Source organism: Oryctolagus cuniculus, chromosome 10 (assembly GCF_051225735.1).
Source record: "Oryctolagus cuniculus isolate XC-2025 breed Fujian yellow rabbit chromosome 10, ASM5122573v1, whole genome shotgun sequence".
NCBI lineage: Eukaryota > Metazoa > Chordata > Mammalia > Lagomorpha > Leporidae > Oryctolagus > Oryctolagus cuniculus.
In genome coordinates, this window is record NC_142876.1 from 101,473,324 (window position 1) to 101,486,892 (window position 13,569).

The 13,569-nt window shown below is 54.6% G+C and overlaps 3 protein-coding genes across 14 annotated transcripts in view; 2 read left to right on the forward strand and 1 right to left on the reverse strand.

The window, feature by feature from the left end:
• QRICH1 (glutamine rich 1) overlaps positions 1-6,804 on the forward strand; it is a 56,254-nt gene extending 49,450 nt beyond the window's left edge. For all 11 annotated transcript variants that reach the window (XM_089306294.1, XM_089306296.1, XM_070050816.1 and 8 more), the window contains 4 exons: positions 3,593-3,701; positions 4,033-4,184; positions 4,515-4,605; positions 5,858-6,804. In XM_089306294.1, the coding sequence (XP_089162420.1) occupies positions 3,593-3,701; positions 4,033-4,184; positions 4,515-4,605; positions 5,858-6,050 (545 nt within the window). In that variant the 3' untranslated portion in view covers positions 6,051-6,804. The remainder of the gene's footprint in view (positions 1-3,592; positions 3,702-4,032; positions 4,185-4,514; positions 4,606-5,857) is intronic.
• Positions 6,805-7,050: 246 nt separating this feature from the next.
• Positions 7,051-11,733, forward strand: IMPDH2 (inosine monophosphate dehydrogenase 2). 2 transcript variants are annotated; one of them, XM_051852469.3, is made up of 15 exons: positions 7,051-7,224; positions 7,617-7,665; positions 7,860-7,961; positions 8,075-8,149; positions 8,469-8,675; positions 8,996-9,083; positions 9,158-9,357; positions 9,449-9,539; positions 9,635-9,730; positions 9,914-9,985; positions 10,634-10,777; positions 10,861-11,005; positions 11,099-11,242; positions 11,328-11,411; positions 11,489-11,728. In XM_051852469.3, exons 1-15 carry the CDS (start codon positions 7,127-7,129, stop codon positions 11,508-11,510), a joined length of 1,617 nt encoding a protein of 538 aa, XP_051708429.1. In that variant the 5' UTR covers positions 7,051-7,126; the 3' UTR covers positions 11,511-11,728. The 2 variants fall into 2 exon arrangements, with proteins under 2 accessions (XP_051708429.1, XP_008258847.1); XM_008260625.5 differs by lacking the exon at positions 9,914-9,985 and having other exon boundaries at positions 11,489-11,733.
• Positions 11,734-12,184: 451 nt separating this feature from the next.
• On the reverse strand, positions 12,185-13,244 carry NDUFAF3 (NADH:ubiquinone oxidoreductase complex assembly factor 3). The gene is made up of 5 exons (XM_002713406.6): positions 13,144-13,244; positions 12,877-13,069; positions 12,680-12,746; positions 12,464-12,564; positions 12,185-12,383 (listed from the first exon to the last, which is right to left on the reverse strand). The coding sequence occupies exons 1-5, from the start codon at positions 13,209-13,211 to the stop codon at positions 12,267-12,269; spliced, it is 546 nt and encodes a 181-aa protein (XP_002713452.1). The 5' UTR covers positions 13,212-13,244; the 3' UTR covers positions 12,185-12,266.
• Positions 13,245-13,569: the final 325 nt, after the last annotated feature.

The following is a 13,569-nucleotide window of genomic DNA, read 5'->3' on the forward strand; positions in this document are numbered from 1 at the left end:
GTTCTGGGCTTCTGGTTTTGGCCTGTCCCAGCCCTGGCTGTTGTAGGTATTTGGGATTTGGACCAGTGGATGGAAGACCTCTCTGTCTCTCTCGCTCTATCCACCTTTCTAATAATTTAAATAAAAGAGAAAAAGGTGACTCATTTTATATGATTTGCAAATTTTCAAGCCCAGTATGGATGTTCATAGATGAATGTTTAGCTTTCATTATGGAAATTTCAGCATACATAACAGGAGGACGTGTCCGTGACCAGTCTTGTTTCATGCATCCCAGAGCCTCCTTCACCTCCTGTATTATTTTGAAATAAGTTCTAGACTGTTTATCCATAAATATTTCCATACGTATTCTGTTTGTGTGTGTGTGTGTGTGTGAGAGAGAGAGAGAGAGAGAGAGATGCAGACATAAGACAGTGCTCCTTACAGTGGCTTGGGTTCAGCCAGGCCAAAGCTGGAAGCTCACAGCTCAGTCCAGATCTCCTGCGTAGGTAGCAGAGGGACCCAACTACCTGACCATCACCTGCTGATTCCCAGGGTCTGTGTTAGCAGGAGGCCAAACTCAGGAGCCTGAGCCGTGACGCAGCCCTATGCTCAGATTCTAGATGCCACTGTCTTAACCGGCGTCGTATTCGTTGGACCAGTCACTTGCCTCTGATATGTTTTTGTTTTGTTTTGTTTTGTTTTTTAATTATTTGAAAGGTAGTTAACAGAATGAGAAACAAAAGGGAGTGAAATCACCCACCCACTGGTTAACTCCCCAAATGGCCACAGTTGCCAGGGCTGGGCTGAGCTGAAGCCAGGAGCCAGGAGCCAGGACCTCCATGAGGATATCCCACATGGATGGCAGTGATCCAAGTACTTGGGCCATCCTCTACTGCATTTCCATTAAAAGAGGCTGGATTGGAAGTGGACCAGCAAGGACTCGAACCAGTGCTCCAATATGGAATGTCCACATTGCAGGTGGTGGCTTAACCTGCTGCACCACACTGTGACCCTGATGTGTATTCTTGACATACCACAATGCCATTATACTTCTCTAAAATAATAATAATAATAAAGTTTGTATGTATGTGAATTTTTTTTAACCAGGTTATTTCATGGATGTCTTTTTCTTATGTTGCCTATGATAATTTCTGGATCCATTAAATCTTTGTGGGTTGCAAGCTGGCCTTCTATGGTACTACTTCTTTGTTAATAGTTAGAATATAAAAAGATACTTTCCTTCTTCAACTCTGATTTCTCAGCAACACAGATTGTATAGAAGAGGCATGATAAGAGCTTGTTTCTCTTTGTTTAATTACCTGTTTTCTTTTTTTATTTATTCATTTGAAAGGTAGAATTAAAGAGAGGCAGAGAGAGAGAGAAATAGTCTTCCATCCACTGGTTCACTCTCCAAATGGCTGCAGTGGTCTGAGCTGTGCTGATCTGGAGCCAGGAGCCAGGAGCTTCTTCCTGGTCTCCCATGCAGGTGCAGGGGCCCAAGGACTTGGGCCATCTTCAGCTGCTGTCCTAGGCCATTGCAGAGAGCTGGATCAGAATGAACCAGCATCCATATGGGATGCTGGCACTGCAGGGACAGCTTTAGCTTCTATGCCACAGTGCTGGCCCCCTAATTACCTGTTCCATTGTAATGAATTGTTTTGCTAACTTTCCCCAGTGATGACCACTGGGTTTTTTGTTGTTTTGTATTTTAATAATCATTGTGATTTCATGAAATGTATGTGTATTTGATGTGATTAGGTCTGGTGCAGTTATCATTACTCATGAGCAAATTGTTCTACCTTTTGTCATTTGGAAGCTCTTCAGATTGTCTTCAAAGTCTCTTTGACATGACCCTAGTAGTGTTTGAGAACTTCTTGATTTCTGATATGACAGAATATTCCTGACTTTGCACATTTCTTGTCCCCTTGTGGGATCCCGCAGTTCTCCCTGTTGCTTAGTACCACCATCTGGATGCTAGGAGTGCTAATTGCTTGTAGTTTGGTCATTGTTTCTAAGCACAACAGTTGGAACTGGGCCAGGGGAAAGCCAGGAGCCTAGGACTCTGTGCAGGTCTCTCCCTTGTGAGTGACAGGGATTCAGGTACCTGAGCTATCACCTGCTGCCTCCCAAGGATGCACATTAGAAGGAAACCGGAATCACAAGTAGAGCCAGGACTCAAACCCAGGCACTCTGATGTGGACGTGAGTGTCTTACATACATCTTAACCACTGCACCAAGTGTCACCCCTTAACAATTTTTTTTATTCAAGAGCAGAGAAAGAAATTTTGTTGTTTTTAATAAAATACATTATTTTAATGCAGTTCAGATTCAGAAATACAAGACTTCAATACTCATATAATGTTTTTGTATTTCTTTCCTCCCATGATTAACAGTCCTGGTTCTCAGGTGTTAAAGGTGATTTTAAACTGTGTTGTTTAAGAGAGTAGAATTAGGGGTGATACCAAAAGGATTGGCTGGTAGCCTGAACCTAGAGAAGTGGAGCATGTCAGAGTAGGCCTGGAATTGTTTCTAAGACAAGTCCCTTACTCAGGAAGGCTGTCTTCTGGTGCGCATCCTGCATCTTGGGGCTTTCGGATACGTCTGAGAGCAAGAAAACTTTTCCCATTGCTCCAAGGCCACAGAGTAGCCTTAACAGTAGACAAGAGTGGAGTTCACATGCAGTCAGAAGGCCAGCTTTGGTAGGAACAGAGACTGTAAGGCTGTTTAGTAGAATGTTCCTTTTCCTTCTTGCAAAAAGTGTCATCCTCACTGCCTGCATTCTGAGTCTCTGCAAGACTATCCTGGTGTCAGCTGCTCTCACCATGACCCTGTGTACAAACACTTGTACGTTGCCTGTTGAGTGGCGCACATGAAGGGGACTTGGTCGTCAAACCAAGAGTCACTTTCCTTTGTCGCAGATGTGGTTGCCCAAGGCTTTTTTTCAAACCACTGTCTTTGCCCCTTCCTGCCTCTGGGTTCACTTACAAACCAGGGTCTTAGAGTTACACCTGCCCTTTTGGGAGAAATTGATAATCATTCAAATATCTGTATCTTTTTTATCTGGAAAAGAGATGAGAATGAACTTGCTTTCTATAGATAGCAGACATAGGTAAGGTTTGGTAAAGGTAAAGGCCAACAGGGACATACACAGTAGTTCTTTGGGCCCAGCACACCTTGAAAATATGAAAGCTCTGTCCCCTCTCTCAAAAAGTAAACATAGATGCAGAATTTCTGTTATGATTTTAGGTACTTCATTCTCCCTGGGGGCAGTTCTTTGGCCCCATGTTAGCATTGGACTGGAGGGGGAGTTTGTCAGGTGGCAGCAGTCTGTGAAGCAGTGCTTCTCGAGATAGGCTTTTGCAGAGCAGCCGTGGCAGCAGCAGCGCCTTGGAAGCTACTAGAAACGCTCCTTAGGAGGTCCACGCCAGAAATTTGGCTGAGAGCCAGGCATATGTGTTGTAACAGGTTTGCGAGATCGTGTTGACACACTCGAGGGAGACTTCCCTGATTCAGCTTGTACTCCTGTCTGGTGGTTGTGCCTCACTCCGCCCGTCCTGTGCCTGCGAGGGGCCGCCTGCCATCACTTGTTGTAGCAGTGCTCTGTTCCTCCTAGGCTATGTGCTGCCCAGCCACGTGACTGAGGAGATGCTGTGGGAGTGCAAGCAGCTTGGGGCTCACTCCCCCTCCACCCTGCTGACCACCCTCATGTTCTTCAACACCAAGTAAGTGTTCTAGAGGCTTCACATGTAGCGCTGCTGGCGTCTGCCCAGTGAGGAAGGTGGAAGCTCTCCAGGAGGATTGTGACTTCCTCTGACACATACTTGAGAACCTCTGGGTTACTGAAAGCCTCTAGCCCCGCTTGGCTGCACTCTGCGTGGTGGTCAATGAGGCAAGCAGCCTTGCAAAACCCCTGCCATCCATCTTGATGTATCTCTTCCACTAGACACTGTGCTTGGATATGGGCCTGCCCAGATCCTGGGAGTGTGGGTGGAGGGGGAGTCCTGGTATCCTCCTGGCACCCCTCCCTCTGCCTTGCTTTCACTTGTGGTCCAGGTACTTCCTGTTGAAGACAGTGGACCAGCACATGAAGCTGGCCTTCTCAAAGGTCTTGCGACAAACAAAGAAGAACCCCTCCAACCCCAAGGATAAAAGCACGAGTATCCGGTACCTGAAAGCTCTTGGAATACACCAGACTGGCCAGAAAGGTAGGAAAAGGAGGCAGGGAAGACACAGGTGCTACTTGTCCAGTCCAGCCGTTGTGCCTGTGGGATAGTGATGGAGTGTGAAGGTTGGGTTTGCTGGACAGGATTTCTCAACTCCCTTCTCCCCAGCCAAAAACTTAAGTTACAGAAGCAGAGAATCCCCAGAGAAGATAGCTGCCTTGTCCCTTCGTAGTCACTGCCTGTGGCTCATGCCTTCCTCCTCCCTACCCCCAGTATTTCCTAGGTGGGGTGGTTCAATGCCTATCCTGATCTAGGCCTGAGCTCAAGCAGTCTGATACCAGGTCTGTGGTCGGGGGTGGGTGTGTTTTGTAGTTACAGATGACATGTATGCAGAACAGACAGAAAATCCAGAGAATCCACTGAGGTGTCCCATCAAGCTCTACGATTTCTACCTCTTCAAATGGTGAGGAGGCTTTATTGTGACTGCCTAACTGTGTGTATGTGTGCGCGTGTGTACATGCTCACTCGTGTGCATATCTAAACACAGGAGAGAGGCACCCTCTAGTCTCCAACACAGTATAAACACTTCCAAAATGTTCAAGATAGTGGCAGTCTAGCTGATTTTTCCAGACTGTGTCATGTGCCCAGCACTGTGATGCAAGAAGAAATCCGTCCTGGTTGCTGGCAGTCACCTTTGTGGAGAGGACATGAAGATGCAGAGATGCCACCTCCATCACGTGTTGACATGGCCCTACATTCTCTAGGCTTGTCCTCGGTTACTGCTACCCTGACATCTTTCTTTCAGCTTTTGCTCCCACTTGCCCTTGCATAGCAATACCAGAATGGTCTTTGTAGGCTGCAGGTTTTAGTATGCCACTTAGATTAAAACTTTCACTGGCTGCTCATTACTCTCTGAATTCTTACGTGGTAGACAAGGCCTTTGGTGCACTCTCCCTTTCTGATCCCATGTCCATGGAGTGCTTGGCTCTCCGGCCACACTAGGCCCCCTCCCCTGAGTGTATCTTGCTGTCCCCCTTAATTTAAACAGCTTCTTCAAGCATTTCCAGATCCCTACCTGTTCTCTCCAGCCCTTACCACCCATTTGTCACTTTGTGTCTATATGTGTAACTGTTTAATTGCTGTCTCTTTTCCTTCTTTTCTGTAAGCTCCATGAGGAAGGAACTATTGTTCTTGTTCATGTCTTTAATACCAGCACCTAGTACAGACCTGGTACACAGTAGTCCAGTAAATTTGCATGGATGGATGAATAACTGTTAGAAGATGGAGTGTGCTAAGTACCCAATAGAGATAAGGCACCAGTGGGTGGGTGAGGCCCAGGTATGGGCTTCAGCATCGTGGCCATCATGATGCAGTGTGTGCACAGGCTTGGAAGCCTGTCTTCTGGGCACTGAAGGTGGCTCCAAGTGGGATACACATGGACTCAAGTAGATGAGCCCAGGGGAGCCTTAGGCAAATGCAGTCAGTGATGGATCGGAGCTGGCACGTGGGAAGGAAGGGCCGCAGGGAGGCAGCCCTGCACTGGTGTTGGTCACCGCCTCCCGGGAAGTCTGGGAGGTGGTGTGTCCGCGCCACCATACCTTCCAGGGCGGCTGCCTTGCTTTCCTAACTACAGACAGCATTTGTCTGGGAGGTTTGTGGCGGGGGGTTGAGGTTGTTCTGAGGGTATTTCCTAGCTTTTACCCACTCTTCTTCAGCCCCCAGAGTGTGAAAGGCCGGAATGACACCTTTTACCTGACTCCTGAGCCAGTCGTGGCCCCCAACAGCCCAATCTGGTACTCAGTCCAGCCTATCAGCAGAGAACAGATGGGACAGATGCTGACCCGGATCCTGGTGATACGAGAAATTCAGGAGGCCATCGCAGTGGCTAACGCAAGCACCATGCACTGAGATGTCTCGACCGTGGTGCCAGAGAAACCAGCCAGGAAAAACCGGACAGACTTTTCACACTAAAGAAGAGGCCTCCATTTTTTCTTTTTTTCTTTTTTATTGGTGTAGTTATGAAGCCTTTCAGGCTACTTCTGTTTAAACTATAAAAGAAAACTGCCCCCTTTGCATCTTCATAAACCTGCGGCAGACTCCTCAGCCCTCAGGGGCTCCGGGTTTCCTGAGAGCCGGATGTTCTAGGAAGTTGCTGACTGAATTTTTCTTTTTTGTCTGAGGATTAGGGAAAGGGTTTGGACTGGTAGGAGGAATGTGGCCCCTTCCCTTCCTCAGCGAAGATGGGATCTAATGATGGATCGAACCTCCAGGGAATCTCCCCAGCTGGCTTCCGCCCTGGACAAGCAGACGGCGCTGACCACAGGGGAGCCATGTTCTGTTCTTTCTCCATGCTCAAACATAAACTTAGCTTCTTAATGGAAGAAAAATGAGGGGAACTTCAATTATGATTTATCAAAGACAATTTCTATTACACCCGCCTTTATGACAAGTGACATTTTAGATGTTAAAGTAAAAACTTTACCATGCCTTTTTTTTTTTTTTTTTTTTTTGGCCTAACATTGAGGCCTTAAACCTGAGGCTGCTGTGCCTGATGGAATTCTTGTAACATACACTTGTGTATCATATAAAGATACCACTCTGTTTCTCTTATGTATTCTTACTCTAGTTGTTTATTAAGAATGACAAGCACGTCTTTTCAACATGCTAGTGAACAACGCGTCTTTATTTGGGGAGGAGTCTGGCGGGCCAGTGCAAGCACGGCCCACATGCTGCGGGAGGGCTGTGGGATGGAGGCGGCGCCGCTCCCCGGTGCGCCCCGGCCGGAGCGCTTTCTGCGCGCGCGCCGGCTCCCGCCCCGCCCCGCCCGCCTTCGCCGCTGGCTCCACCCACTCGCTTTGCGTCCTGACGTCAGCAACGCGCGCGGCGCAGTGACGAAATGGGCGGGTTTATATTGGCGCGGCCCAGGCGGCGGAGGCCTCTGCGGCGCGGTCCTCTGAGGCACGCGGCAGTGCTCCTCGTTGGCGATGGCCGACTACCTGATAAGTGGGGGCACGTCCTACGTGCCGGACGACGGCCTCACGGCACAGCAGCTCTTCAACTGCGGGGACGGCCTCACCTACAAGTGCGGGCCTGTGGGGCTCCCCTGAGCGAGGGGAGGGCGGCACGCGGGGCGGGGAGGCCAGATGGGGGCTTCAGTCGGGCTTTCGCAGGCGTGGGGAGCGGGTGCCGGGCCTTACCCACGGATCCCCGGGGGTCTCTGGACAGGGCGGGGAGCGGGGGCGGTTCTTGACTGCTTGGATTTTCAGCGTGAGATTGTCAGGACGCCAGCGCTGACAGTTGGGTGGCAGAATATGTCCCCTGGCCCCATCTCCACCTTGTGTTCTGCCTTGCCTCTGACGTGCTCCGCTTAGTGTCACGCTGCTCAGATGCCCTGTGGGATGGTGTGCGGGGACGGTGTCTCATGCTGCCATAAGCCTGAGAGCCCTGCTCCCGGTTCGCTCCCCTCCCATGCAGCGACTTTCTCATTCTCCCCGGGTACATCGACTTCACTGCAGACCAGGTGGTGAGTAGGAGCAGGGACTGGGCCTGTGCTCACCTGATCGCTGGGCTGTCGTCAGATTGGGCGTGGGTGTGGATCGTCTGGAATGGTCCTCACAGCTGGCATGTAGCTGATACAGAGGGCCCATATTGTGGGGGGCTTTGTAGCACCCTGACAGTAGAGGTGCTGTACCACACTAGTGAACCTTGTCTCCCCAGGACCTGACTTCTGCCCTGACCAAGAAGATCACTCTAAAGACCCCACTTGTTTCCTCCCCCATGGACACTGTCACAGAGGCTGGGATGGCCATAGCAATGGCGGTGAGCCCCTTGGGGTGAGGGTTGGTGATCAGGGACACCGACTCCCCCTTGTCCTGAGGCAGGCCATCATGCTTGTATGGCCAGTTACTCCCTCCTCTCTCTCCATCCTGTAGCTTACGGGCGGTATTGGCTTCATCCACCACAACTGTACACCCGAGTTCCAGGCTAATGAAGTTCGGAAAGTGAAGGTCAGAAGGGCAAGGATCGTGGCCACGAACTCCGGGGAATTGCACCGAGGTGGAGTGGGGTGGGAATGGGAGGTGGGGGTCATCATGCTCATTTGGGATCCTTTTTCCCACTGTGATGTTCATGACTGAAGAAACTGGCGGCCGAGGACCAGGTGACAGTGCCTGCAGGTCACACAAGTCACTTGTTAGAGGTGTCATGTGCTTTGGCCTGTGGCGCTGCCAAGCGGCAGATGAGGCACAGGCCCCGTGCGTGGTTCAGACCGAGAGCCTGAGGGAAAGAGTTTGGAGATGCGATGACCCTTCTCGCCATCCTTTCCAGAAATATGAACAGGGATTCATCACAGACCCTGTGGTCCTCAGCCCCAGGGATCGAGTGCGGGACGTTTTTGAAGCCAAGGCACGGCACGGCTTCTGTGGAATCCCCATCACCGACACAGGCCGGATGGGGAGCCGCTTGGTGGGCATCATCTCCTCGAGGGACATTGACTTTCTCAAGGAAGAGGAGCACGAGCGTTTCCTAGAAGAGGTGGGTGCCGCCGGCAGAGCGCAGCGACGCTGGGGCCTGCATCTGCAGATGGGCTTCTGTTGAGGAAAGACGAAGGCCCAGCCCGGTGTCCAGCTGCACCCGGGGCCAACGTGAGCTCCGAGGCTCTCACTGTCGCTCGAGTAACCTCTGCCTTCCCCCCCTGGTTCCCTTGTGCGTGCTGCCATGTGGTAGCTCTCCAAACTGTTGTGATTTGGGTCCAGCTGTATGGTCTCTGGAACCTCACGCCTGACCTGGGGCAGAGTTGGGGGGGGGGTCCTGACCTCTGATGGGCCCTTCCTCACAGCGCCCCTCCCTCCTAGATCATGACAAAGAGGGAAGACTTAGTGGTTGCCCCTGCAGGCATCACACTGAAGGAAGCCAATGAGATTCTGCAGCGCAGCAAGAAGGGTGAGTCCTGGAGGTGGGCAGGGGCCCGGGACCCGTGCTCAGGGTCCTGATTCATGTCTTGCCCCCACCAACAGGAAAGCTGCCCATTGTAAACGAAGACGATGAGCTGGTGGCCATCATTGCCCGGACTGACCTCAAGAAGAACCGGGACTACCCACTGGCCTCCAAAGACGCCAAGAAGCAGCTGCTGTGTGGGGCAGCCATCGGCACTCATGAGGACGACAAGTACAGGCTGGACTTGCTGGCCCAGGCTGGTGCAGACGTGGTGGTTTTGGTGAGCTGCTACACAGGTGGGGGGCGGGGAGGGGGGGCAGCAGGGGCGGCTACCGTGTCACAGTCTGACTGGGCCTTCGTTCATGTTCCAGGACTCTTCCCAGGGAAACTCCATCTTCCAGATCAATATGATTAAGTACATCAAGGAGAAATACCCTCATCTCCAAGTTATCGGAGGCAACGGTAAAGCAAGACCACGCCAGCGGGAAAGGGGTTGGGGGTGGGGGTGGGAACTCTGCGCAGGCCCTCACAGGCACCTTTCCTGTCCCTCCCTGTAGTGGTCACCGCTGCGCAGGCCAAGAACCTCATTGATGCAGGTGTGGATGCCCTGAGGGTGGGCATGGGAAGTGGCTCCATCTGCATCACCCAGGAAGGTAAGGGCCCACGTGCCCTGGGGCCAGGCATCTTGAGGGACAAGATCGGGTCAAACAGGCCACTTGGACGGGTGGAAGCAAGACAAGTTCTTGTTATCTTCTCCTGCCACTCCCCTGCCTAGCCTGGCCTCCCTGCTCCTGCTCTGCGCCCTCTCTAAACTCTGGTCTGTTTGTTTTATTTAGCGGCTCCCAAGATCCCTCCTGACATAAAGTCCCACAGCCCCAAATGCCCTTCTACTGTCACGGGCTGTTATAGTAAGTCCGGCCCGGCCCACTGGCCCGGCCCAGCTGCCCACTGCCCGGCTGCTTGGTTGACTGTAGCTGTAGCTCCCAGGGTTTGTGGTGCTAATGGGTGGGCAGGGCAAACTGATGTACAGACCATGGTTTGGGGGCTGCATCTTCCCGGGGCACTCCCACTTGCCCAGGCAGGCCCTGCGCTGCCCACTTCTGCAGCAGGCATGGCCCAAGGACCACCTCTGGAGCCGGAGCCTGGTGAAGTCCCTTCCACATGACCACTGCCCTGATCTTGCTTGAGCTGCCCACCACGTAGGGAGGAAGTGCTGGGCCTGACTCAGTCCCTTTGGGAACTAACTGCACGGTGCCTCCTCCCTCTCTGATACCAGCTGGGCGGGGCTTTCCCGGCTGCTAAGACTGCATGTGCCTGAGGCTGCCCTGGGCCCTGCACACATGCACGCGCACATGCGAGGGTGAGTGGAGACCAGCGCAGCTGTTGGTACTGTTCGAGGCAGATGGGGCAGTGGCCATTCCAGACACGTCTCCATGGCAGCCTGCAGTTCTGGTGCAGGTGTAGCCAACAGCTCCTGGGTGCAGAATGTGGCCACAGGGTCTTTGACGTGGACCCCACTAACCCTACCCGCTGCTTGTCCCTCCGTCTTTCCACAGTGCTGGCCTGTGGGCGGCCCCAAGCAACAGCTGTGTATAAAGTATCGGAATACGCACGGCGCTTTGGCGTTCCCGTCATCGCAGATGGAGGGATCCAGAATGTGGGGCATATCGCCAAAGCTCTGGCCCTTGGTGCTTCCACAGGTAAGGAAGGCCCGGTGTCCCTGGAGCCCTGACACCCCTTCCCCATGCTGCTCAGGCACTGCCCACGCACTGTCTGTCCACAGTAATGATGGGCTCCCTCCTGGCTGCCACCACCGAAGCCCCTGGCGAGTACTTCTTCTCCGATGGGATCCGGCTCAAGAAGTATCGGGGCATGGGTTCTCTCGATGCCATGGACAAGCATCTCAGCAGCCAGAACCGCTACTTCAGGTCGGACGTGCGGATCCGGCAGCGCCCCCGCACGCTGCGCAATCTCATCCCTGCTCTGACCTTGCCCTTGCTTCTGCCTCTCTCCCCCTGCAGTGAAGCTGACAAAATCAAAGTAGCACAAGGGGTCTCTGGGGCTGTGCAAGACAAAGGGTCCATCCACAAATTCGTCCCCTACCTGATTGCTGGCATCCAGCACTCCTGCCAAGACATTGGTGCCAAGAGCTTGACCCAAGTGCGGTAAGCTTGGGGCCTGGGGCGCAGGTGAAGGCCTAGGACAGGGCCGGCTGCCCGTCTGCCCGACTCTGACATCTGCCTTCTTCAGAGCCATGATGTACTCGGGCGAGCTCAAGTTTGAGAAGCGGACGTCCTCGGCTCAGGTGGAAGGCGGCGTCCACGGCCTCCACTCGTAAGTGGCCGTGTCGGTGGGGCTCTGCGGGCCTCCTTCCTCCCCTCCCCTCCCCTCACAATGCTCTCTGCCTGCAGGTATGAGAAGCGGCTTTTCTGAAAAGGGATCCAATCCAGCACACCCCCCTTGGTTTTTCAATAAAAGTTAAAAATAAAAAATGTGCCTGATGTTTGAGAGCAGCAAGTAGGCACTTAGCCTGGTGCCCGAGGTGCAGCGGGGCTCTGCAGCTGCCCCCACCACAGACAGACAGGTACATGGGACACCCTCCCGTCCAGGGACCCCCATGTATCAGGCCTTAATAAATTTCCTCAAAGATCTTAAAGGGCGTTCCCTGGCAGCTCTGGAGCCGGAAGGATCTTGAACACAAAGCCACTGGGGTCCCTCCCCTCAGATCTGCAGAGGCCTTGCAGCAGGTCAAGTTGCTGCCTGTCACGCAGGCGTCCCATGATGCACGCTGTTCTTCTGTCATGTTGATGTGCCTGGGAGCGCTGTCCCTCCACCAGTGCTGGGGACCTGGATGGAGATCTGGGCACCTGGCTTCAGTGGGGCCCAGCCCTGGCCCTTCCAGTCATTTGAGGAGTGAACCAGCGGATGGACTACGCCTCTCCCTGATTCTGCCTTTCAAATAAGCTCTTTTTTAAAAGGTCTAGAACAAAACAAGGCCTTCTAGCCTCCGGTTTCCTCACACACACGCCAACTGAAACCCACGTAGCCATCGATCCCTGGCCAGCAACACACCTGATACAAAATGGGGGTATAAATTACTCATACGCTAGCAAGCAAATCAAGGGCTTTAGTGCCGAAGGGGGAGGACCAGGGCCCTCGGGGAGGGGAGGTGCTTCGGTTCCCGGCGGTTCACTCTGCAGCTTGGCCCAGAGGCAGCACAGAAGTCTCTCCAGGCGGGGGGATGAGAGCGGCTCCCGTCACCCGGCCTTCGTGACACAGGAAGTTGAAAGTAGCGCAGGCATTGGGCTGTAGAGAAAAGGCCGGCATCAGCCTGGCCAGGGCAAGGCCCGAGCCCCGCCGCAGCGCGCCCCGGGGCCGGCACTCACCGTGTCCTGCACCTCCACGGCGATGCCCCGCCGCCTCATGGCTCGCAGTACCTCGGGCTGCAGCCGCTCGGTCCGGTTTCCGGTCCCCACCACCACAATCTCTAGGGAAGGCAGGGCGTGGCTCGTCCACAACCGGGTCTGCTGTGAAGCTGGGGTGCGGGTGGCTTTCCGGGGGCTCGGAGCGCTCAGACCTCCGCACCCCCCCTCCCCCCGTACCTATCCGGGGCTCCAGCATCCAGAAGAGGGAGAAGCTCTCTTCAGTGATGTCCTGGTGGGATCCCACCTGTGCGGGGAGGAGGCGGGTTCAGGACAGACGAAGCCGCAGCCTCCCTCTCTCCCCAGCTCCACTCCGGGGCCACAGGGACGAGCCCAGTTAGCCAGGGACACCGGCGGGCGTGCGGGGCAAGGCTCACGTTCCACTGCACCACCGAGTGCGGGAGCAGCGCGCACGGTCCGAGCACGCGGTTGCCGTTGACCGTGAAGCCGCGGCTGCTGTAGCTGTCGATGTACATGACGTGCGGGGACTCGCGCTGCAGCAGAGAGATGCGCGTCCGCTGATACAACTCGTCATCCGCCGGCGAGAGCCGGTGCCCACGCCGCGGTGCCCTGCGGAGGCGGAGGGTCAGGGGGCCGCTGGCCCTGGCGGGCAGCGTGCTCGGGGGCGTGGGGCCTGGGCTCACCATGGCAGCGGACAGCGCGGCGTGGGTTTCACTCGGGACAGGCAGCGCAGCGCGACAGCGGCGGCCATGGCTGCCCCGCACGCCGCGAGCGGGTCGGACGCAGGACCGCTGGGGTCGCGGCGAGGCCTGGTCCGCCGAGACTACAGCGCCTCCTGCGGTCCGGAGGGCGCGTCGCGGCTCTGCCAGCCCCCCTCGCCGGCGTCACGTGTCCCCGGCGCGGCTCTCGTGTCCGCACCTGTCGCCCCGGCCGCCGGTCCCAGGGGAGTGCGGGCACCTGGTAGTGCGGGCTCTCAGACATGACGCAGGGCTCCGGGGACCCGGAGCGGGGCGGGGCCGCACCTGGCCGGGTCCTGCACACCTGGCCAGGGCGTGGCGCCAACCTCCAAGCCCCTAATCTCAGGTTCTGGGGCGCCCGGCTCCGTGGGC